The sequence below is a fragment of the Saccostrea echinata genome, unplaced genomic scaffold, assembly GCF_033153115.1.
Source record: "Saccostrea echinata isolate AGI-Se365-2 ecotype Australia unplaced genomic scaffold, CSIRO_AGI_Sech_v1 ptg000001l, whole genome shotgun sequence".
Classification (NCBI taxonomy): Eukaryota; Metazoa; Mollusca; class Bivalvia; order Ostreida; family Ostreidae; genus Saccostrea; species Saccostrea echinata.
In genome coordinates, this window is record NW_026889750.1 from 48,723,061 (window position 1) to 48,748,432 (window position 25,372).

The window sequence follows — 25,372 nt, forward strand, 5'->3', positions numbered from 1 at the left end:
AAGTTAATTTCCAGCAATAAAAGTTAAAATTCTCGGCAATAGTTAAAATTAAAGTTTGTTTTAGGATATTAAACAAAAGTATGAAGCATTTCGCTCCCAAAATAATTTTTTTTATACCTTTAATGCAAAAACTTTCCTGAATTACGGAAGTTAAATTTTTAAGAGACAACTGTTTTTGCCTAATTCATTTTGTTATGTCGAAAATGTAATGGTCTAAAATAGCTGATTCGCAACTAGAATCAATGATATAAGGTTGATTTTTTGGTCACTTTCAGATAAGTTTCAGCTCTTTTTGAAATCTGCATTCTGTGCGTGAAATTTAAAAAATCGTTACGGAAGTTAATCGATTTTTAGCGACCATGCTATAATTTCGCATGAAAGAAGATCCATGCATTTCTTTGCGAGAAGTGGTTTGATTTCTTATTATATAGGATAAAAAACTTCTTTAACATTCATTACAAACTATTCGGAACGCTTTTACGGCTGAAAATTTCATCTTGAAATTTGTAAATAAATGCAGCGACATTGAGATTTGCAGTGGAATACTTTTTTCATATCAAAACCGTAACTGCATATATATCGGTAAATATTTACAAAACCATGTGTGTATGTGAAGTCTTAGAAATTATCGACGGCATTTTATCAATAACTAATAATTAAAGTTATTTCCGTTCATATGTCGACACGATACATATCCCAGTGAACTTGACAGGCCCGTAGCAACGGTTTCAAAAGGGGGGGGGGCAAACTTAAGAAAATCAGAAAATCTTGTGCCGTAAATTGCACCATATTCGCATTACGAGATCTATAGCGTTATGGTCAAAGACTAATATATAAAACCATACACTACAGTTCCTGCAGCTAGGGTTGACCTCATATACGAAACAAATGCCTGTGCATGGTTTGGAACGGTGAATTGATAACTGACATTCTTTGGTCAACCGTTGGAATGCATTAAGAAATATGGAGATAGCGAACAACAACCAAAGTCAAACTTCACTAAAACAACACAGACTGGGAGCAGAGCAAAAACATCAGAGGTTGGACCAGGTGCCATGGAGGAGTAAGCATCCCCTGTCGACCGGCCACACCCGCCATGTGCTATAGCTTGTATGATCGGGCAAACGGAAATATCCGTAGACAATTCAGCATATAGATAATAGCCTAACAATTTGTATGAAAAACGTCAGTCAGTATTACACTTAATGCTGGATTGTATTTGCAGATAAGGTCATTATATCGACCATAGAATTTACGAAATATTAATTAAAGACTGTTAATTGATATTTTTGTTAAATAATCCTATGGATAAAATGAAAATGAAAAAAAAATGTAAATTTTTATCAATTCGTGGCTTTGCACATTTAAAATAAGAGTCGATAAAGTAAATTCATAAAGGTCTGTTATGTGGAATATTAGCAACTTACTTACTATAATAAATTATGGCAATTTAAAATCGGGATCGACAACTCATATATTGCGATCTCATTTGCATGCCCTCCATGTTTGATCATTGGTTGCTGAATTTTTCAGTTTAGCAAATGAAGAAGGTTTTACAGAATTGCTCATAGGTTTGCACATATTTTGTTCGCATTAAATTCATGCAATGTTGCCTGTTGATGTTGTTTCTTTGACAAATTAAGCGTCAACATGGAACAAGAAGAGGACAGTACGTGCTATTTTGGGCAATGGTTCTAGTGTCGTATCGTTAAAAACTCGTATGAATCAACGTATTCACGGTATTGTTAATAGGCCTAGTATTTAAAGCTTAAAGAGAAACTAAGTATCTTCAAAAACTTGTCGATATGTATTGTTTCGATCGTTTGTTTTAACACGGAGTCATAGAAACTCTGTTACCAGAAATGCAGAGTGAAGAATTAATTCGTCCAAATGATTGCGAAGATAGATAGTTAGGTCTGTTAACGTTAATGTCTTCATTTTCTTGTGTTCTTGAATGCTGCGACATCAAGTACAGTATCTCAGGTATGCAACATTTTAATTATATCGATGGTGAAAATGTGTAGATCTAGTTCATGAGTTGTCAGACATTAAATATTTCATTTCTAATTCTTTAGGAAACCAAATCAAAAGCTGCTTGATGTCAAGTTGGACAAGTAATGAAAAAGTGAACTGAGACTGAAATTAAGTTGTTAATAGATATTTTGGGGAATTTAAAGAAGTTTTACCATGTTTATTATTTTGTACATATATATTTATCTTAGCAAAAATGATGTACAGGAAAATCTGACTTGTTTATCCATGTGGGGAAACTAGGTGTAAATTAAGGAGACAGAAGAAGATGACTCCTGACATTTAAAACGTTGTGCTGAACGACGAGCTATCCAGTGAAGAGATGTATCTTAACAAATCTTCCTTGAGAGTGACTTTTTTGTCGGTATGTGAAGTGAGTAGTAAAAAAAAAAATGGTTACCAAAAAAACATCCTGCTTTCGGAAGCATTCCTTTAGCCTTGGAAGATGTCTGACAGAGAAACAAAAATGAGGACTTTATCTGCAGCTTTTGTACAGAATGGGAGCAGAAAAGTAATGTTTACAGAAAAGATGGCAAATGAAGATGTCTTTATTAGACTGATTTGACATTTCCTTATGACGTTACACTTGCAAGAAGGCTGTTTGACATTTCCTATGATGTTAGAAGAATGTAAGCAATTGATGACGGTACACTTACAAGAAGGCAATACCAATGATTGAAGGGCTTGAACAACACTAGTTTTCTTGAGGACTACCATCTAGGGAGATAAGGCTTTGAATAAGATGCCCTTCCAGTAAATGCGAAAATAATGTAGCAATTAAAAAGATGTATAATTTTATTGATCATTGTCTTGGAAATGACAAGGTTTGTTTTTCAGAATTTCAGTCTGAATAGCAAGAAAATTGACATTTAAAAAAAAACTGGATGAAAAGTGTTCGTCAACTTCATACATGCATGAAAAATAAATTAATGATAGAGCAGTTATACAGATTAATTGTTTACAACATGTATGTGTAAGGTGTCTATTTCCATAAAAGTGAAACCATAGTTTTGATGCTTTCTTTTTTTTTAATTTTTGGTTTTCACTTTGATATAACATCATTTTATAGAAGGAATTGCTTGTCGTTAGAATGGGTGTTATTTCGTGTTCTTAATTACAGGTTATAAGTGATCACCATGGACTCTGGACTGCTGGGTCAAGCTGTACAATACCATGGACCAGAACTAGTGAGATGTCTCCAGATAGAACAGCAGCAGATGCCCAGTAGTATGACAGAACACCTCAGTAGATACCGCCAGCGACAGCACGTCACAACGGGGTAGTGTCATTATGTCAAGATTTTACTTTACTTAACGGCAGTGTCACAAAGGGATAGCATGATTATGCCAAGATTTATTAATAACTTCATTTCTCATGACGGCATATCACAACAGGGTTCTGTTATGTCAAAATTTTACTTAACAACAGCATGTCATGATGGTATAATGTCATTATGTCATGTTTTTACTTAACATGTCACAACTGGATGGTATGGGTATGTCACGATTGTACTTTACCTAATGACAACATCACAATGTGGAGTGTTATTATGTTAAGATTGTACTTAATGACAAACTCACAGTGTCATTATGTCAAGATTTTACTTGAATTAGGAAATATTTTCTTTACAAGTAGCAGGGATAATTTCAGAATCAAAGATTTACAAGTATTAACAGCTCAGTTTATTTTATTGTTATTTATTTATTTAATTATATTTTTTAATTGGTAAATTTTCTTAGCTTTATGAACAATTTTTTACTAGATTGAAATGTGATGAGATTTAGTTAAAATGATTGAATACTTTTAATTTAGGCTTAGGGGAGATATATCCCAGAGAATTCAGAGTTTTGTGGCTAAGAAGGCAGATTATTTGTTTACTCATGTTGAAGATGCTTCAGTAGAGCCACCAGTATCCACTGATGAAGGTAGGCTGGACTTTTCATTGAATATGATATTACATTACCATAGAATAGACATCTTAAACCAAAATATCACACTGTTCAGGGGTTTTAATTGGGAAGGTGAATTATTTTGTCAGTTTTCCATTTGCACCTCATCACATGTATTTGATTTAATACAAATGCATGTTAAGTATGTGTGTAATGACCTTAAGCTTGTAAATAAAAACCTTAAAACATAATGACATTTCTGTAATTTGTGAGGTTCTGGAGAAGAAAGAAAATATTACTGCCATAGGTAATTTCCCATTGTACAACATTGAAAAAGATCTGATCAGAAATTTGATATTTTTTGAAGCGCAAAATTTTAAGGTACATTAAATTGGTTATATGAAGTGATGGTAAGATCCCAGATGAAAAAAATTTTCAGCATTGTTTTATTTTTTTACCAGACACTTATGCCAAGATGCCTCCCATTGAGTCATTCATGGGAGTGGATTGGACGGCAGCCAGAAGACATTTCTTCAATGTGAGTACATTTTTATATTACCCTACAACACTCCTCTGCAAATTGTCACATTGTCAAATGGTTATTGTTCTTTAGGTACAGTGATGAATTATGGGAGTTTTCCTTTCATTTATAGAGTTTAGAGAGATACGACATTGTGATAGGAGTAGTGACCTCTTCACTAGAGAGTGGACTGGTCTTAACCCTTCTCTGTCTTGATAACGACAAAGCTCGAGATATCGACGAGATGAAGTTAACAGCATTTTGTCCTGCGAAGGAGCTTCCTAGAGTTCCTTATCAGAGTCCCATGGAGGCTTTTACTGTCAAGGACAAAGTCAGAGGTCAGTGTTCGCACCCTTAGAATGGTAAAATTTGTTAAATTTGTTTCAATCCAATTATAATGTATTCTTAAAGTTTACTTGTTTTGTTTTTGTAGGTGTGGTAGTGAATGTGAATTCGGAGTCAGAACGCATCATTGTCTCATTAAATGAGAGGGCTCTCTCTGAGGAGCAGGAACATATTAAATTGGTAGGAGTCTTATAAAGTTATATAGTGTAAAGAAAGCTTTAAACATGTCTCCAGTATTAAAAATCAAATGCTGTAGCTTTCATTATTACGTTATTTGCGACTTAAAAAAGAAATCAGTTGGTAACATCTGAAGATAGCAAGCAGTGATTGTTATCATGTTTGTAAAGATTAATTTTCATATCATCGTTTGTACCCAATCTTAAAATACATATTTACTTTATAGATACTTCATGTCTCCAGAATTAAAAATTCAAAAAGCTTTTAAAATCAGTATAATGCAAAAAGAAATCACATGCCTGAAGATAGGAGCACAATTATTTTTTTCATTTTCAAACTTTTAATTTTCCATGTCATTGTTGAATTAGATGACTGATAGATTTGTTTTAATTTTCAGGGTTTGATTAATGCAGATGAGTTTCCTGTGCAGTATAGGTAAACCTAGATGAAGGACTTACGTTATATCTGATTGTTTTGTGTCTGATGGAGAGGTTCTTTAAGTCCTGCAGATATTATTGTGACTGTTGTTAAATGCTGAATAATCCATTTTTGCTTTCAGACTTGTATAAATGATTTTATAAAACCTGAGGTTAATATCACATACCCTTTATGCACAGAAAAGATGTTTGTAATTAAACTCACTGCATCATATGATGCAAATGAAGATAATTGAAAGAAGTAACTGAATCTTTAATTTAAAGCTTTGAAGATATGTCCATGATAAAATTTTGTATGTTTTATTACAGGCGTAAGTTACATATTCGAGGTTTGACCTTTGATGAACTCCTTCACTCTATCCTGGGGTTTAACAATGTGGGAAATGTGCCCTACCTATTGGGTGTACTGAAGCTCGAGGATTCATCATCATACATGAGAGGCCTGCATAAGTATGTGATGATTTTAAATTCTTCATGAACTGTTCAGATTTTGGTAAATACATTGAACACAATATGAGTGCATGTTGAATTGTTCGGATCTAGAGGGGGGTTGGGGGGGGTGCGGCCCCCCCCCCCCCCCCCCCCCCCCTTGTAATTTGCAGAGGTATTAAAAGTATATATTGAAGTAAATATAAAATGACTTTGGACCCTCCGTAGAAAACGTGGACCCCACTATCACCACCACAAAATAGGTGTTTTTCATGTTTAGGAACTGGATTTTACGTGTTTTTTTTTTTGTTTTTTTATTTAGCTTGTCAAGAATTTTTTGAGTTGGAATCTTTTTTGGCCTGGGATGGAACCCCCCCCCCCCCCCCCCCCCGAAAAAAACTTCTGGATCCGCACCTGGAGTATGCAGTAGTTTTTAGATATATCAGTAAATTGCAGTACAAGAATTCACAACACCAAATTGCAATATTTTTTATTTTCACAACACAATATTCTGTAGAAGTATACTTCCAGCAATGAATACATAATATTTTATTGAAAATACTTGGAAATATGGAAATTATAACTTAATAACATGAGACTATGGACTTAAAATCCGTCCCATAAATCCAATTATTTGGCATTATATACCAAGAGAAATTTCTTTGTTCATAAGTTTGGATGTCATTGTACCAGTAATAGACATCTTAATAAAAGGGAGAATTTCGATATTATACATTTGTCAGTCAGCCTTGTAATATTGTAGATTAAAACTTCCTGAGAAAGAGATGGCTGAGGGACTAAGGAAACAACAATCCCAGAAGTGGGCTCATCAGAGGTACGTAGTGGGCTCATCAGAGGTACGTAGTGGGTTTATCAGACGTATGTAGTGGGCATCTCAGAGGTATGTAGTGGGCATCTCAGAGGTATGTAGTGGGCATCTCGGAGATATGTAGTGGGCATCTCAGCTCACAAAATGTGACTGAATACTGTGAAATACATCCTCTTTGTTGATAATGTATCAGTGTAGCTGGCCTCTACTGTGGCAAATAAAAGTAGTTTACAGTATCTTTACAAAGTGTAACAGGAAAGTGTGATAGGTGTTCAGCTTGTAAACCAGTCGCTGACATGTACAGAGTATTATTTTTATGTTTTTCAGTGTTGCAGAAGGTATAAAATATTTTAAGATGGGAAAGCAGACAGAAGCAATGCAATACCTTAATAAAGCACTGCAGATTGATGCATTAAATGTGGAAGCTTTAACTGCTAGAGGGGCCCTGTAAGTATACAGTACAATATAGACTGCATGTTTATATATCATGTATGGAAGCCCTCCCTGCTACAGGGGAGTCTTATAAGTATACAGAAAAATAAAGCACTGCAAATTTATAAATCAAGTGAGGAATCTGTCACTGCTTTATAGAAATTAGTAAAATCCTACAGATTGATGTCAGGGGCTGATGGTAGATGGCAGAAATATGTAACCAAGAGAAAACTAAAGGATCTTCCATACTGTATAGCTATTATAAAATTCCTTACAAAGGAGTGTTGAACTGCTGATAAGTCAACAATGCTAATATATTTCAATCTATACTTATAAATTAATAAATTTTGCAAATAAACTCCGAAACGGGTGCACCAGAGTTCTTACTTACTCCTCTAACAATAAACTAGATACAAGCTGATGTCCGTAAACTATATTTAGATTTCACTCGCATAGTAAGTATCGTACATTAAATTAAAAGTCTACTTTCATTTTCTATAAACAGCCACGAAATAGCTAAAACGTGAGTACGGTGGCGTTTCCGGTTGGCGGATCTAAGTTACTAGCAATTTTTAATGAAACTGACAACAAGCAATCGTTTATTTATTACATAAAACGTCATCACTGAATTATTCAATCAAAACTCGATTTTAAATGATATAAAAGAAATAAGTTGTGATAACCGATTAAAAAGGGAAATGTGCAAAATATTTTCGTCATTCACCGATCTTTATATTGACGGAAGCTTCTAGAACATCATATAGCATCGAGCCCGATGTTAAGAAAAAAAACGAGGCGATTATAGCTACATGACCATAAAAAAAGCTTTTGTGTAAATGGTCATAATTGAAATAATGGTAAATCACTGATAACACTATAAGTTGTGAATATAATTATATATCGAAAGACTATTACATATACATGTATGTAGTAGGTTTTCGTAATAAATTTATCGGTAAAATTTATATATATTCCTTACTGAGAGCATCGTGGCAACGAACCCGAAGTACAATTTGTACTTTGTAATAAACTTGCTTACATGAAAAGAGAAAATTAATGAACAAGGTATTGTTTAAATACAATTAAAGATGTAAAATTTTGCGCTTTAATCAATACACAGTTAATTTCTGAATACAATCTTTTATAGCTGCAATAATGTAGCCATCTCCTTTTTTGAGGGGGGGGGGGGGGGGAGGCCAGAAAATATCAGATCAAAAAAAAAAAAAAAAAAAAAAAAAAAAAAAAAAAAAAATAAATCGGAGAGGGCTACATTATTGCAGCTCAGTCTTTTGTATCAAATACTCAGCCTATTCATAGGGCGTTAAAAGCTAATTTTTACACAGGTACTTGGTTCTTGGTTTATAAATATGTATGTACCTTATTGATAGGTAAAAAAGTAATTTAAAGTACATTTTAACATATCAATAAGGTACAAACATATTTATAAACCAAGACTCAAGTACCTGTGAATTTTTACCCCCCCCCCCTTATTCGTTGCTTTTATCCTTGACGGAAATGAAATAAGAGCATCTGAAGTACAATATCCATAACATAGTATAACAGGTTTCACAATAAACGTCAATTAATGAAATTGCTATTTTTCAAGTTTAAAAAAAAAACGGGGGGGGGGGGGGTAGGATAGGTAAATCTACTTCAGGCGGGATTTTGAACAAAGTATTTGTTCCTGCTATAAGCCTGTAGGCTGTCAGTAGAGAACTACAATATATTTTCTGTCGGTAGTGGTATAAATTCAATTCCCCGCGCTTGCGCGGGATTTCATCTAGTATATTAGAAATATTTCTCATAAACAAATTAATATCAGATGCTTGTAAATTATGCACATTTGAACTTACAGGTATGCAAATAATGAGAGTTACACCAAAGCTATGGAAGACTTTGAAGAAGCTTTAAAAATAAACCCTAACCACCAGAATGCCAAGAAGTACATGTATGAAACATTGTTAGCTGTAGCCCGAATGTAAGTAACCTACATTTAAATTCCTTACATATATATTGATTTCCTTTGAAGTTCAGGGAGTAAACAAAAGGTGGAAATTAAGGTTAAAATGCCAGTGTTTAACATGATTTTTTGTTTGAATTGGTTTCTCTGCTTACAGGAAGGAGGACATTGATAATTTTGAGGAGGCAGAGATATACATTAAGAGGGCCCTAGATATAGAACCTCAGTCTGTAGAAGCCAGGGAAGCTCTCAGATTTCTACTTTACAAAAAGGTGCAATGAAAATGCAATCCTTGCAATTACCACTCCAACAAACAAATGCGCTCTCTGTGCAAATTGTATTTAAATATCTAGTTTTCTGGAAATTTATTCTTGGTCCATATTAAGTTGAAAAATACATGTATAAATTTGTTGTAAATGAAAGTCATATTTTAGTTCAGAAGATGACTCAATACTCTAAAGTATAAAAAATTTTATTGCATTGTTACAGTATGTACTGAAAAAAAAATACTAGTTGTTCTTTCATGTATGAAAGGAAAACTTGAGGGAAGACAGTTTTGTGAAAAATACATTTGTTTGCAGGATCGACAGCATTTCAGTGACCGACACCGTAAACAGGGGCGGTATGATGAAGGGAGAGATTCAGATGAGGAAATGTTTATGGATCGCACCACAGCGACACTGAAAAAGCTGATTAATGAAGACCGAAGCAGGTAAGGCAAAACTTAAAGGAAGTAACTTTTTTTTTACTGAATGATAAATCTTATTCTGGAAATTTAACTCTACATTTCTGTGTAGAAGTGACAAGAAGAGAAAAGAGAGATCCCCACGAAGTTCAAGGACAAGGAGGTCAAGGTCACCAAGGTCTCCAGACAAGGATATTTTTGGCAGACGTAAATATGATGGTATTCCAGGCTTGGATTTTGGACAAGAGACTGAGAAATCAGAGAAATCACCACCAAGGCAAAAATATAGGTCAAGGTCACCAGAGGAATCTCCGAGTCGTCAATACAATGTAGACCATCAGTCATCTTTCATGTTTAAAGCAAGAGATAATGATCGAGATGGAGGAGAATATCCAGATTACAGAGGAAAATTTGACGAGAAATTGAGAGGGCTGCGAGAGTCTAGTTTAAGTAGAGATAGACAGAGTGTAGAAGGAAGAACAGACAGAAGAAGTATGGAAAGAAACTCTGATAGAAAATACATGGATAGGAATCCAGATGGAGATTTAGAGAAATATCCAGATAGAAGTAGGAATATAAATCCATATCCTGAAGGATTCAACCGAAACCCAGATAGAAGTATTGAAAGAAATGAAGGCAGGGGAAGTCAAGACCTAGAAATTCCCAAAGAGAAATCCCAGAGAGAGGAGATTGATCTTTTGTATGGAGACATTGATGATTTTGATCCTAATAGACAAGAAGAGGAGAGAGTGAAAAAAGGTCTCACTGAAAATTTAATGAAAATCAAATCCAAATCCAGTGAGCCTTTACAGCTTTCAATAAAGAAGGAAGATGCCCCTGGGTCTCTGACTCAAAAAAGGAGTGTTTCCCCAAATTCAGAAAATTTCAACTCTGTAAGGCTCAAAGAAGAAAAAATACTCTTAAGAGATGTAATGAAAAAGGAGAATTTTACAGATGATGATAAATCTAGAAGTGAGAGTGTGTCACCAGTGAAAAAGAAAAAGTCAAAGAAAATGAAGAACAAAGAAGACAAGACAGAGAAAAAGAAAAGAAAAAGTAAAGGAAGCTTGTCTCCCAGTGAGAAAAGATTCTACAAAGATGGAAAAGATACATTTAAGAGGGAAAAAAGTGAAAGGAAGTTGTCTGACAGCTACAGTAGAATTCCTAGGAAAGATATGGAGGAGACTGAGGAAGACAGAAAATCTAAAGGTGAAAAGAAATACAAAAAGAGAAAAGAATATCCAAGTGATGTAGACTCGGAGAGAAAGAGGCATGAAAAGATAGGGTCCATAGAAGATGTGGTTAAATCAAGATGGGACAGTCCAACTGATGAAAAATATTACAAAGACTTGAACCCTGTACGAAAATCACGTTTTGATTCTGGTGATAAGTATCAAGAACAAAAGCCTAAATTGGAAACGGTCTCAAAGTTCCGCAATACATTTAAAGAGACGACAGAGAGAAGAGAAGACTTATCTAAGGTTAAAGAGGAAGCAAAGGTACCACAGAAACACAAGTCAACATCAAGGGAGAGAGAGGAGTTGTATCCACAAGGCGAACCCAAAAAATTTGGCCTTCCATCCAAAGAAGACCTGGATAGAGAATTTGAGGGAATTCGAATCCACATACGAAATGACAAGTATAATTCTGTTGAGGAGCAGAAAGGAAGTCATGGACCGGTGGGCGTCCGACCATTTGACAGTGTAGAAGAAGATCCTGTCAGCATTGTCAGTGTTCTACACTCAGAGCAGATTTATGCTCCAAAACCAGAGCCTGCATATCAAGAAGAGCTGTTTGAAGTAAAGTTAAAAAGAGATGATTCCCCAACCCAGCATGAAAGACCAAAATCAAATTATCGGACAAGACGTTCACAATCATCCTCATCCTCCAGTAGAAGCCGGTCTTCATCCTACGAAAAAAGCAAACAGCGTAGAGCACCAGTATCACACGATAAGAGAAGGTCACATGGCAGTCGAAGCAGATCACCAAGTTCCCATCATGGAGGTTCTGAAAGGAAAAGGTCAAGGTCACCTCATAGTAATGATGAAAAGGCAGACAAGAGTGATATTGGGAAAAAAATCTATGAGATAAATCGGTATAATAAAAACAGAATCTTATCGGATGGGAAATCAGTAACTATTAAACCTTTTGTCAAGCTGGAGATAGGATCTCGTGGGAGAGGGGGTGTGAGGGGAAGAGGGGACTCAAAATTTATGGATAGCAGCAGGGGGAGAGGAAAATTCTTTGATAGCAGTAGAGGGAGGGGAAAGTTTATAGATAGGGGAAGAGGAAAGTTTGTAGATAGGGGAAGAGGAAAGTTTATAGACAGGGGACAAGGAAAATTCAGAGGACGTGGACAATATCATGAGAGATATAAAAGCAGGGGGGACTATCACAAGGATCGTTCTTACTCCTCAAAGCGCAGATCAAGGTCAAGGTCCAGTTCGAGGTCAAGGTCAAGATCTAAAGACAGATCAAGACATAGATCGAGGGACAGGTCAAGGTCACGTTCCAAACACAGGTCAAGGTCACCAAAGAATTCCCATCCTAAGAGCAGATCTCCTCAGAGGAAGAAGGAAAGCTGGTCTCCACCGATTGGCCAGGGAAGTGGTTACTATGGCCCAAAAGCTAGTAAACCAGGAAAAGCAGATGATGTTGGAGTGGGGACTAGTGTTCCTATGACAACCGGTGCTCCATCTGCTGAGGGTAAAAGTTCACTAGATATGATGGAAACATTTCTGGAGGAATTGAGACAGAAGAAAATGCAAGCAGCTGCAAATAACAACTTTTAACTTCATAAGAAAATGTCTTTACATGTAAAAAATGTCAATTTTAATTTTTATTCAAATTTGATAAAGTATATCAAATTTTGTTGTAAATGTCATAGTTATCAAATGCTTTTGTTATTGTTCATTGTAAATATGATCGTTTCAAGTTTTTATGGTAGAAACAAAAGATAATTTGGAAAGGTTGTTGTACATGAATGTAATGTTTCTTTAATTACCAAAGACCCCAAAATAGCAGAGTTGGAAGAAACAGACATTAATTTGTTGCCGTTATAAGACAATGTGTTCTTTTAACCATAGACTTAAAGTCACTGAGTCACTGAAGGAAGTGGTGTTTGTTCTTGTAGGCCATATTTTGTACAAAAAAGAAAATATCTTTAAAAGATTGAAACAATTATTTAGACTTTGGTTTTATGTAGAAAGAAATTGAGATTGATGCAGAAAGCGTTTTCAGTCGATCAAAAGAAATCTTGTGTGTAAATACAGTTTGGGTAATCATACTAAGCCAGAAGTTTGCCTATCCTGTAGACATACCAATATGTTCGATATTCTGTACCTTTTTTAGGTCACCTGAGTCACTCAGGTGACCTATTGCTATCCGTTTTTGTCCGTCATCATTCGTCGTGCGTTAACATTTGAACTTTTTTAGCTTCTTCTCTGAAACCACTTAACCAATTTCAACCAGGGGTTGTGGTGCTAGGGTGGGGCTATTTACATCATATAGTGAAAGTGCATTATTTCTTTGAAAGTCTTCTTTTCTGCTCCTGGGTATTAAATAAACTAAGTAATAGTTATGTTGAGCAAGACTGCCTCTTCCAAAATTGTGAATTTCATGGCACCTGGGTCAGGGGTTCTGGTGTTAGGGCGGGGCTCTATTGATTATATAGTGAAAATGCATTAAATCTTTGAAAATCTTCTTCTCTGCTCCTGGGTATGAAATATACTAACTAAGTACATAGTTATGATGAGCATGGCTGCCTCTTTCAAAATTGTGAATTTCATGGCCCCTTGGTCAGGGGTTCTGGTGAAAGGAGGGGGGGCTCTATTGATTATATAGTGAAAATGCATTAAATCTTTGAAAATCTTCTTCTCTGCTCCTGGGTATGAAATATACTAACTAAGTACATAGTTATGATGAGCATGGCTGCCTCTTTCAAAATTGTGAATTTCATGGCCCCTTGGTCAGGGGTTCTGGTGAAAGGAGGGGGGGGGGGGCTCTATTGATTATATAGTGAAAATTCATAATTTCTTTCAAAATATTTTTTTCTACTCCTGGTTATAAAGCACAGAAACAAGTGTATAGTTATGATGAGCAAGGATACTTTTACAAAATTTTTAAAACTTGTGGTCCCAGGGGTTCTGTTGTTTCTCTGAAAGGGGGGGGGGGGGGGCTCTATATGATTATATAGTGAAAATGTGTGAATTCTTTGAAAATCTTTAACTAATTGCATAGTTCTGATGATGAGGGTACCTCTTCCAAATTTGTAAATTTTCATGACCCTAGGTCATGGGTTCTGGTGTTAGGGTAGGTGAGTTTGAATCTCAGCCGCGACAGACATAAGTCGATAAAAAATAGATAGCAACTGTTCCTTCGCCATGCGCTCGGCACTTTGAAGTGAAAATTGCGGGTCCTTCGGATGAGACCTTAAAAACCGAGGCCCCGTGTCACGGCAGACGTTGGCACGATAGAGATCCCTCACTGCTCAATGGCCCTGAGTGCCGAGTAAAGGTCAAAATTTGAAGCCCTTTACCGGTATATGGTGACGTCTCTATATGAGTGAAAAATTCTCGAATGGGGCGTAAAACAATATAGAATCAATCAATCTAAATTGTTGTACTCAGGTGACCGTTAAGGCCATTGGGCCTCTTGTTTAATATTAATCGTGACATTATAGCAGGAGAGATAAGCTCTTAATAATGAAAAAAAAAAAACACTACAGAGGTTAATTTCATAGCTTTATATGTTTGCAGTATGGAATATGATGAATAATAGTGCGACATAATCCAAAAAGTGGTCATTTGTTGTATTAAGATTAATTACATGTAACATCTCTTTCACTCATACAAGTTTTATTTTCACGATTCTGAAAAAGTTCTAAGGTATATGAATTGAAATGCAAACAATTTCAGCATACCTCACGGTGCAAAATTCGACGGAAATCGTCTTCTTGAAATTAAATACCGCTTCTTAAGTGATAACAACTAGTAATCCCAGTAAGAGTTGTTTCTCTTATAAGAGGGCCAGTAAACCTTAATTATGCAATGATTTCTAACAGTATTTCTGTGAATTATAAAATCCTTTTTTTTTTAAATAATTATGATTTACCAAAAACTCTTAACTCGATGTATGTGCATGTCGAGAAAAAATATATGTTCAAAATGCAAGATTACTTCTTGCAAAGGTGGTCTTGAAATAATTTCTAAACCTTCGACCCAGTGTGAAAAGTGGCAATAAAACGTTTATGGTTCCACTTGTAATTCATGTGAATAATTAAAAACGTTTATGTACCATGAATTGTAACAACTTTCAATAGAAATTGTCCAAAATATCATAAAACAATTTCTTGTATACTGTTGTAAGATGTGTTATCCTTAGCAACACCTACAAATGTAAACTTAAACTTTGAAAATTAGTGAATGCTCCAAATGGATTACCAACCCTTAGTTTTGGTTAATCATAGTCATTGAAAAAGTTTATAAAGGTGTCATCAAAATAAGCCAAGTTTATTTATCTATATTCAAAATGGGTTTTAACTGTCGATATTTAAAATCGATTTGTAACATGAATCTATCCAATCACCCCTACTAATATTATTGTGATTTAATTTCAAGACGCGTGTGTGCCTGGTCTCCCGGACCCCCTATGGGTCCGTCTTTGTAAAGCTTTGCGGCGTGTAGAAATTTTTGAATAAATTCTGCTTCATAGGAATATAAAAACAGGTCAGCCAATAAAGGAGCACATTTAGTGCTTATGGAGATTCCAACAATTTGTTTGAAAACTTGGGTCTCCGAAGACTAATAAATGTTGTCATTGAGGAACTCCAGCATCCTTTTTATAACATCTTCAGAGAACTTGTGTGTACAATCAGAGTGGATTTTAACGAAGTAATTTTGCTGATGACCAATCACAAGATGAGAAAATTTCCGAGTTCCGTTTTTATTTAAGAAGCAGTTGTCTATATCAAAAAGTCTAGATTTTAATTGGTCGTGAGGATTTGTTGTTTAAAGTGTAGAAAATTCGTAAGTTTTGATGTTATAGACTTTTGAAAAATTTTGGTGATTTTAAAGTTGCTAAAAGTTCTTTCGAGTTTTTGAGGAGCCACGTCTGATTTACACCAATGCACAACATTCCTAAAATAAATCGATAAAACAGAGATATTAATTTTTTCTTACTGTCAGAACAAAGAGCATTGTGGGGGTAAAGACAAACTTTGCTAAGACCAGGAGTAGATATTGGATACCTGGTGCCCGAAGAACCCTGAAGATGATGAGAAATAGTTTTGTAATATTTTCACATGAAGCAGAAAAAAGACGAATGCACAGATCTTGGGAACATATTGCCTTAGATTAGATTAAAACCATCTCCTGCATTCTTTTAAACAGCAGTTGATCTGTTTGGACCATTCACTATTCGCGATTCTGTCAAAAAAAAAAAAAAAAAGAAAACATGGTAAAACTTACCGAGTCATATTCACCTGTCTAGTCAAGAGGCGTTTACTTGGACTTGGCAGAAAGTTGTAATATGGACATTTTGATGATAGTTCTTCGTAGATTTGTTTTAATGTTGCAATATTTATTATTATATTATACTGTATGTTTTATACAAATACACATTACACGTGAACCTTGAGCGCTTAAATTCTGCGGAGTCAATATTTTTTGGAATTACACCCGTCGTTAAGCAATGTTGATTGTTGTTATGCTTGAGGGCGTGGTCTCATTATTCAGCGGGTAATAGTGTTTTTAACAAATGTTTCTCGACGAATCAGATTCATCTAAATTACATGAAAGTATAATATATGAAAAATTGGGACTGGCAAAGGATACAGATGCATGCATAAAACAGATGTTCCACAGCTTTATGGTCAGGGAAGAACATAGAAACTTACACTTCTTTTGGTATCAATAACCCAAAACAACCAAAAAGTGAATATCACATGGCAGTTCATTTATTTGGTAACTCGCAATCTCCAGCTATGGCTTGCTTTTTTTTTTTTAAAATAAGAAAACTGCTCACACAATGAATCCCAAGTATGGCTCAGACGTCAAATCATTCATCTGTGGTGATTTTTACGTCGATGATGGTCTTATTTCTTTATTCCTCAGAGGAGATCATAGACTTGGTTACAAGAACAAAGAAAACATTAAAGGAAGAAGGAAACCTACATCTTCACAAGTTTGCGTCAAGCAGTGTTGAAGTTATGCGTGCCTTTCATCTGAAGACCTAGCTAAAGATTTGAAAGACTTGAACTTCAATGATGTTCACTTAACTGCTCAGCAAAGCTTAGGAATTACTTGGAAACTTCAGTGAGACAACTTTTGGTTTCGTAAGCTGAATCCTACAATTCATTTACCAGAAGAGAAGTTCTCTCAGTCTTCAATCGTTTGTATGACCCTCTCAGCTTTGCAATTCCAGTCATTATAGCAGGGAAACTCCTTTTGCTTAAAGTAATGCAAGAAAAAGTCAACTGGGATGATCCTATTCATCCTAAACTTGAATCAAAATTTACCACATGGAGGGACTCAGTACATCATCTATTCCACGATGCTACTGATTTTGAGTTCCCCATTTTCTGGTTCTACAAAAAGACCTTATTTTGTGTTGAGATGCATTAGAGGACGCCATTGCCACTGTTGCGTACATTCAGTCTACCTCACGCATCAATCAAACACACACAAGATTTGTTAGTCGCCCGCGTTGCGCAGTGGTTAGAGCGTTTGCTATAAGAGTCGCGGAGTAAGGAGTTGATCCTTACATCGCGGGTTCGAATCCCACTTTGGGACGTGGAGACCGGTCCTTCGGATGGGACCGTATAAACCGAGGTCCCGTGTCGCAGTAGGTGCTGGCACGAAAAAGATCCCTCACTGTTCAATGGTCCTGAGTGCCGAGTAAAGGTAAAAAATTTGCAGCTCTCCACCGGCAAGTGGTGGCGTCTCCATATGAGTGAAAAAATCTTCAGAAGGACGTTTAACAACAAACAAGATTTGTTATGGGAAAAGCAAACGTGGCACCATCTCACGGTCATTCTTTTGCATATCTAGAATTATGTGCGACTGTTCTATCTGTTAAACTTCATGACACTATCACCAGTGCTTTGAAAACCCAATTTGACAATGTGTGGTTCCATACAGAGAGCAAAGTAGTGCCTGGTTATATGAACAGTCGTACTAGAAGATTTTTCATGTACGTCTCTAATCGTGTGGAACGTATTCATCAGAGCTAAACACCCTCATCAATGGATATATGTTGCATCAAAATTCAACTGATTGCGCTATGTGTGCTATTGCGGCTGCAAATCTAGAATTCTCTTCATGGTTACTTGGAACCTCAATCCATACACATGTTTGTTCATGAGAGGACTATCCATTAGTGGAACGAGTCACAGACAAAGAGCTGAAAGTTGAAGTTATGTAATGACAACCAGTCTATCTGTCAACGCTGTTCATTCGTCTGATGGATTTAATTACGTTTGATACTTGGATTTCTTTTCTTAGAGTAATAGCTTACTTATTGATCAGGTCGGGTACACTACCTTATATGGAAGGCAATTTTCAACACGTGACGATGTTTTCGTCACAACCGTTCTCCAATCAATTGAATGAGTCCAAAGCATGACAGTCAACTTCGTGGTAACGATTCAATAGCGACACGTGGTTTTCGTCGGTTTACTGCATAATATTTACTTCGTCACCCGAAAAACCGTAGAGCTTCTTTTTTACTATATAAGGCCGAAATTGAAAGATTATATTCCAAAGACACTGCTCCATGCTCACATTTAATATTGGAGTTGTTTTAGATTTTTAGTAGTTGTTTCAAATACCGTACAAACGCTTTGACGTTTCAAGTACATAAAAACATTTTGATAATACTGAGGGGTTAAATAATACTTGCGCACCCTGTACTGCTGTCAAAAACTATGTACACGTATATCACGTGAAAAAAAAAATCACTCAATGCTTAATCGAAAGGATAGCACCTACGTCTCTTTGAACAATGGTTTAGGCCGATGTGTTATAAGTTGATATAAGGCTTCATAAAGCAAATTTTGTAAATGTGAGTAATGGAGTTTTATGAAGAGACTGACTTTTACAATTGGCGACTGACTTTTACAATTTAAAGGGATCAACTCCAAACATTAAAAACATATAATAGGTGTCTATTCAATAACAATGAGAACTTTTAAACTTCAGGGCTTATAACACATTATAATTTACAAATACATGTATCAGGATAACTTGAGTTCGTGTTTTTACAGCGAGTGCATGGTACGCATGATACACTGACAGTAAAGCTCAAAACAACTCTTGCTAATGAAAATGTTATTGGTCTGTTTTTGAATTTCTGTTTGAATTCGCTTTTGTTAACAAAATAATATTTGTCAATTCAATAAATTTAATTTTTGAAGAAAAGTCTGAACGAATAGTGCATTACATATGCATATGTTAGCATTTGTTCATTCGGAATCACTGACCCTGGGAACTCGATCTCCAGAGTTTCGGAAACTTTTTGGTAATGATTCTACTGTACGTCTCTTGCTTGGTTCCCCAAGAGTGTTCCAAGCCAATAAGTGTGTGTCGGGGGGGGGGGGGGGGAGGCTTCCATATCATACATGCATGTATGTGCTCATAAATAAAAAATAAGAACAATATAAAAAGATCACAGAAGACTTAAAGGTTCCTAATAAACTGAAAGTGAAAGAAGATCAAAGGTTTCGGCCATGTCGCACAAGCTCACATCTTTTCCATCAGCACTTCTCTAACTTTCGTTTAGACTCGAGGCTTTAACGAAGAAAGCCGAACAACTTCAGATTTTAGATGTTATTCTTTGTCTTGCATCGCTCTTGGTATCGAATGAAGTTTATCAGGGTCTCACGGCCACGAGTGGACTCAGGACCCCTGAAGTACGTTGTGGAGATGCGCTCTTCAGGAAGATAAGTGATTAGTGTTAATTGCGCTTTTATTGAGTTCACCCGAAAGCTAGACCAGACAGATAACAGGAAGGCAAGAACACGCCGATTTTGGATTTGCTTAGGTCCAACCAAAAGGCATACAGTGAATTTATTAAGGGTAGTTCCCGAAGCTTCTGAGAATTCTCGGGGTCTGAATAAATCAATCCTAGCACATGTAATGCAGTATTCTTTCACATTTTTCATTCAGTAAAATTTATTAATAATTTCAATAAAATAAATTAATATCAATTTATTAATAATTCAAATGATTTTTTTCAAATGTAATTTTGTTAACTCCTTTAAGGCGAATGACAAGTTAACAGACCTAGAAACTTCTCATGAAAAAAAGAGAGTAGTTTAAAGCGGTGTATCCTGCAGGCACGTAGTTTTTTCTGGCTGCCCCCCCTCCCCCCCCCCCCCACACACTTTTATTAACTATACTATGTGCCTTTCCTACAGTGGTTGAAGCGTTTGAATAAAGCTTTCTTTTGAAAGTTGGTTTTTATTTTATACTGGTATTTCTTCAGAAAGAAGAATGCAGTTTATTGTAGGGGAGAGTCGGCGGGGAAACACAGTCTGCACTGAGTGACAGCCCTCGATTGTCGTTAATTTCTCATATGATTCATTCGAATACCTTAGAACAGGTATTCCATAAATACAAAAGTCAATCAGATTGGGAGTTGACATAAACACCAGGTAAAAACGTGTTCGATCGGTATGCGATTTGTGATAACGTCAATAGACATGACATATACGAACATATTCCTTGCAGAACGTGAGTTTTAAAGAAGCGGGGAGTCTCGCACTCGATCTTTCTCCAAACTTCATAATATCCTCATTTCAGTAAAACTCGCGTTGCTAGTCTCAGAGAGTGGGATGTCTTAAAACATTGGGACCAATATTGATTTCTCAATTCTAACGAAATGGGCGTGTCATTATTTAACAACTGACGTTCGATAAGAAAGACCCAAACGTTCCATTCAAACGATTAATTTTACCACTTTAATGCGCATTTTGCCCATGTATGTACCACAGAGCGCTCGATCGCTATAAAAAGACTAATGCAATTTATTCAGATATTTGTCAATAATGTATTACCAGCCCTGAAACTTAAAATTGCTTATTTATCGAAAACAAACTCTAATCATATGTTCTGAAGTTTGTTATTGAATAGACACCTATTACACCTTTTTTATGTTTGGAGTCATCTTCGCTAGCCAAGGGTTTCTGATACGCTACTCTCCTCATAAACCCTTGGCATACGGTGCTGACAAAAGACGGGATTATTTTCATCACGTGATCATGATTCTTACCAGGTACGCACTGATTGCGTCATCGACAGAAATAAAAAGCATATTTAAAAAAATAATGTTTTTAAAGAATACTTAACAAGAAGGTATTGAGTTATGTTAATTTGTTATTTAAACATGTTAAAATGCAAATCTACATCTTCAGTACTGATTCTTAATCATATTTTGCACGTAGCTTAAGATATTGGATGACACCATATAGCTATTCATAGAATGGCACGGATCGTTGTTTACTTGCGTTTTTCATTCCCGATATTAAAGAGTCAAGATACATCCCGAACGCAAATATCGTCATTTACAAAAAACAACTGCTGATTGGTCGAACGATGCCGATCAACTCCAATCATAACTTGAGAAAAAAATCCCAACTTTTTTTAACACCGTATGACAAGGGCTTATGAGGAGAGTAGCGTATCAGAAACCCTTGGCTAGCGAAGATGGTTTGGAGTTGGTTCCTTTAAACTGTAAAAGTTTGTCGTCGATTGTAAAAGTCAGTCTCTTCATAAAACTCCTATAAAATGAAAAAATATATTTAATTTTTAATATTTCTTTCATAAATCTCAAAAAAGAACTGAAAAATGAGTTTCCAAGGGACAATTCAAGTTGCCCTTTATTTTAAACACGACTGAGTGCTTTTAGTAGCCCATAATGCATTGCGACTCATTCATCAGTGGATAAGTAAACAGATGGCTAATTTACATGCAAATTTATGCTGACGTCAGAAAACCTGTTGATGATTTACGCTCATTCAAACACATTCTTTAAAACATTAGTATGACGTCATCTTTTGTTCTTTTGATACTTTCTATCTCTCGAATGGATTAAGACAGTCCAATAAGTTACCTATACCTGTCCAGTAAGTTATGAAATCTGTCTATATTAAGAAAAATAATGAACAGTTTTTGCAACTTATTGGACAGCTACAGGTAAGTAACTAGATTAGAAAAAAAACCATGCTGATACAGTCAAATATTTTAATCGACGAATTCAACATATTCCACAAAATAATGACATATATATTCCATCACAAAAAAAAGAAGCTTTGTAATTCTTCGAAAAATAATGAAAACTATATTCTTCATTGCATAACACCATAACACCTTCATTGCATAACACCATGAAAATCGAGCACAATATAGGTGCGGTCACATTCACTGGTCTCAATTTATTGTTGGCAGCATCAATTCCACTAACAAGGATTATGATTGACTGGAAGGGCGTTCGGTCCACCATTCCCTGAAGAATCCGCCTAATATCGGACAGCCAAGCCACTCGATTTGTACGGACGCAACATTTCTCAATAGTCCACGGGTTCGGATTCGCTGGAGGATTTAACATCCTATTATGAGTTCAGACTTTCCAGATGGAAAGTCAAACACCAGTCGTAGTCATGTCATGATAATTACAAAATTTAAAATCTGTGTCCCAGCCCCTTTAACTCGTACAAGGATAAAAATGTTGCGCTTTAAACATCTATCACCAAGAATGCCCTGTTTTAGTATATTTGGCATAAAAATGGCTGTATGCTTACAAAATATATTTTTATTTTAGAGAAAAAGAGAGAGACAAAATATTCTTATTCAATTTTATGATTTATTTTAAAAAAATCAACAACAAGATAAAACATTTATAGATGCCAATAAAATGAACAGTATGTACAACAAATACTTCAGTTTCACATTACTGACCTTCAGAAAAAAACTAGTGCAACAACAACAATCGATGTTCAGATCATGGCACATTTTACATGCTTTCTGTCTCATAGTTCTTATTTTCATCACCAACAAATATACAATTTACATCAAGTAACAATTATCATAGTTTGACAACTATCATTACTTAAGAGGTTTAAGAAATGACAAGTTTGGGAGAGACAATGTGATGATGTTGATGTTTCATCTGCTGCTTAGTTGACACTTAGAAGACAATCTGTAGGATTCACCAGTGATTAAAGGCAGCAATGAGTCTGACACAATGATACTTTAATATCAAGTTTTCTTACTCCATAAATAATAAGAAATGCTATAAACTAACAATACAATTACATAAATTTCCATTCAAGATGGAACTGGGATGCTATCTCTTGAGATATTCTCTCCAAATAATGCCCAAGCAATATTCAGTATCAAGATCCCACTAATGTTCAACATCATAAAAGCTAGACTTAAATACTATGTCAACAAAAAAGACATAGCAATAAATTTACTCCAAATATGACAAAGTCTTCACAAGTAAAAACATTTAATTCCCAATTAACACTTAATGAAACACATCTATTTCTTTTTCTAAAAATAGAAGACAGGACATTACTACACCAAAGTCCAATAAACCAGTTATTAGCTTTGTAAGTATACATTAATATACCAGTTATTAGCTTTGTAAGTATACATAAATGAGAATTAAGTGGTGATCACTGAGGTTTGACTTGTCCATAACAGAGGGCACATTAATCTGTGAATATTCAACTAATGACATGTAGATGCTGGCATTAAATGTTTTTTTTCTTAAAAACAATTCAACAATTTTCAGGTCAGTCACCAGAATAAATGAGGGTTTCTAAAAATGTCTCTCTACATGTGATTAAATTTCTTGACAAATTCTGACAAATTCAAGAAAGACAACTAACATCACAATTTATCTCGAAAACAGCGGAATCCTAGTTTCTGTGTTCTCTAAAGAGTATTCCTTGAATTGTATCTGTCTCGCAAAGCGATTTTGTTCAAGTTTTTGTTCTTGGCCAGAAACCATGAAGGCTTTTTCAGCGGTAGTCCAGACATTCTACATGTACCAACAAAACATGTAAAATTGTTCTCCAGCTATATACAGCTCTACTGTTATTCCTCCTTTATTTTCTTTAACTACATGTTTAAATGCTGTTCAGCTGACAGACAAGAGCACCACTTTTTGGCATTCGAATGAATCTCCAAGAAGAGGCCACAATCACGAGGCCTGGCTAGCAGTGTGACTCTGGATGTCACGATTCGGATCTCCTCCAGAATGTTTGTTGTATTGCTGGATCATTTTCATCCACACGGAATCCGGAATTTTTCTTAGTTTTCTGTAAGTAGTCAGAATTCAATCATTTATATTGTTTTTTGTTTAATCTTCAATTCTCTCTAACACTCAAAGCAATACTAATGTGATAATGTGAGATAATTTTTGTCATTAACAATCACAGATTAATTTACAAAATACTCTAAAATCATATACATATAAATAAAACATTTTAAGAATTTTCAATCAAATTCCTCATACTTTATTCTTTTAATTAAAAATCTGAATATTTAGTTTTGTGATTATGAAGCAATACTATAGATATGTAGATTTCTTAGGGTGTCTTTAAATTTTCCAGGGTATTGTTATAAAAAGATTAACTCAACAGTACTGTAACTACCCAAACATGGAAAAGCCATACATACACACCCTACAAACCCTATTCATCTAGAACACTTCAAAATTAAAATGAAAAGTGCAAACAAGGCCTGCTTTAAATGTGTCTAAGAGTGGTATGTGCTTCAAAGCATACCAATAAAAACACATATTTTTGTCAGTACCTTGCATTAAATAAAATCATCTAATCCTACAATGTTAGATTTATTCCATGTCTTCTTTAACTAAGATGAATAAAGAGTGGCTTTTATTTCTTTAAGATGGCAGGTATATGGAGTGGACTCTTACACAGGAAATACTTACTGATGTGAATACAGACATTTATTACATTTTCAACAGTGAAATACTATGATTTATTCATTGAATAAAAGTGATATTCTCTCACAGTGTGAAAGGATACCAAAATGGTATTCTGTCACAGTGTGAAAGGATATCAAAGTAAGTAAAATATAATTCCTGGCCTATAATATGTAACTAAACCATGTTGATAGAGACTAAAACTGCCAATTTCTTCCCAAATATGTTGCTAAATCCATGTTACAATGTTTTCAATCGCACAACTGCTAAGCTATGACATTGCAACTGCTCAACTCTGACGTCACGTACAGCCTATGACACTGTACATGTATTAGAAAAGACAGAGGCAAAGGGAAAATCAAAGAAAATGTAATAAACAGAAAATTCAATGTTTTAACTCGTGAGACAAATTATATTTATATTTTCACTCGTGCTTCGCACTTGTGAAAATATAAAAAATCTTGTCCCACTCGTGAAATAAATTCCATATCCAACTAGTACAAAACATTGAATATTATGAGGCGCCGTTTTGGTATTTACTGCCAAAAAGTGATATCACCTATTCGAATAGGTGATATCACCTATTCGAATAAGTGATATCACCTATTCAAATTGAATAGGTGATATCACCTATTCGAATAGGTGATATCACTTATTCGAATTGGTGATATCACTTATTCGAATAG

General features: G+C 35.2%; 2 protein-coding genes across 3 annotated transcripts in view; one reads left to right on the top strand and one right to left on the bottom strand.

The window, feature by feature from the left end:
- Positions 1-1,540: 1,540 nt before the first annotated feature.
- Positions 1,541-12,917, top strand: LOC133193560 (tetratricopeptide repeat protein 14-like). Of its 2 annotated transcripts, none has more exons than XM_061329531.1 (14): positions 1,541-1,571; positions 3,152-3,310; positions 3,844-3,956; positions 4,382-4,458; positions 4,574-4,778; positions 4,874-4,965; positions 5,360-5,397; positions 5,709-5,849; positions 6,592-6,663; positions 6,985-7,104; positions 8,945-9,067; positions 9,207-9,321; positions 9,631-9,761; positions 9,847-12,917. In XM_061329531.1, exons 2-14 carry the CDS (start codon positions 3,168-3,170, stop codon positions 12,524-12,526), a joined length of 4,050 nt encoding a protein of 1,349 aa, XP_061185515.1. In that variant the 5' UTR covers positions 1,541-1,571; positions 3,152-3,167; the 3' UTR covers positions 12,527-12,917. The 2 variants fall into 2 exon arrangements, with proteins under 2 accessions (XP_061185515.1, XP_061185508.1); XM_061329524.1 differs by lacking the exon at positions 1,541-1,571 and adding an exon at positions 2,624-2,855.
- Positions 12,918-22,572: 9,655 nt separating this feature from the next.
- Positions 22,573-25,372, bottom strand: part of LOC133193548 (protein timeless-like) — a 43,401-nt gene continuing 40,601 nt past the window's right edge. Inside the window, exon 24 of the mRNA XM_061329513.1 lies at positions 22,573-24,057. Coding sequence (XP_061185497.1) covers positions 23,940-24,057 — 118 coding nt within the window. The 3' untranslated portion in view covers positions 22,573-23,939. The remainder of the gene's footprint in view (positions 24,058-25,372) is intronic.

Excerpts from the sequence above, each read along its gene's own strand:
- LOC133193560 (XM_061329531.1), top strand. The coding sequence starts at position 3,168 with ATGGACTCTGGACTGCTGGGTCAAGCTGTACAATACCATGGACCAGAA. Across the intron at positions 3,957-4,381 it reads ACCAGTATCCACTGATGAAG|ACACTTATGCCAAGATGCCT; the intron begins GTAGGCTGGACT and ends TTTTTTTACCAG. Across the intron at positions 7,105-8,944 it reads TTAACTGCTAGAGGGGCCCT|GTATGCAAATAATGAGAGTT; the intron begins GTAAGTATACAG and ends TTGAACTTACAG.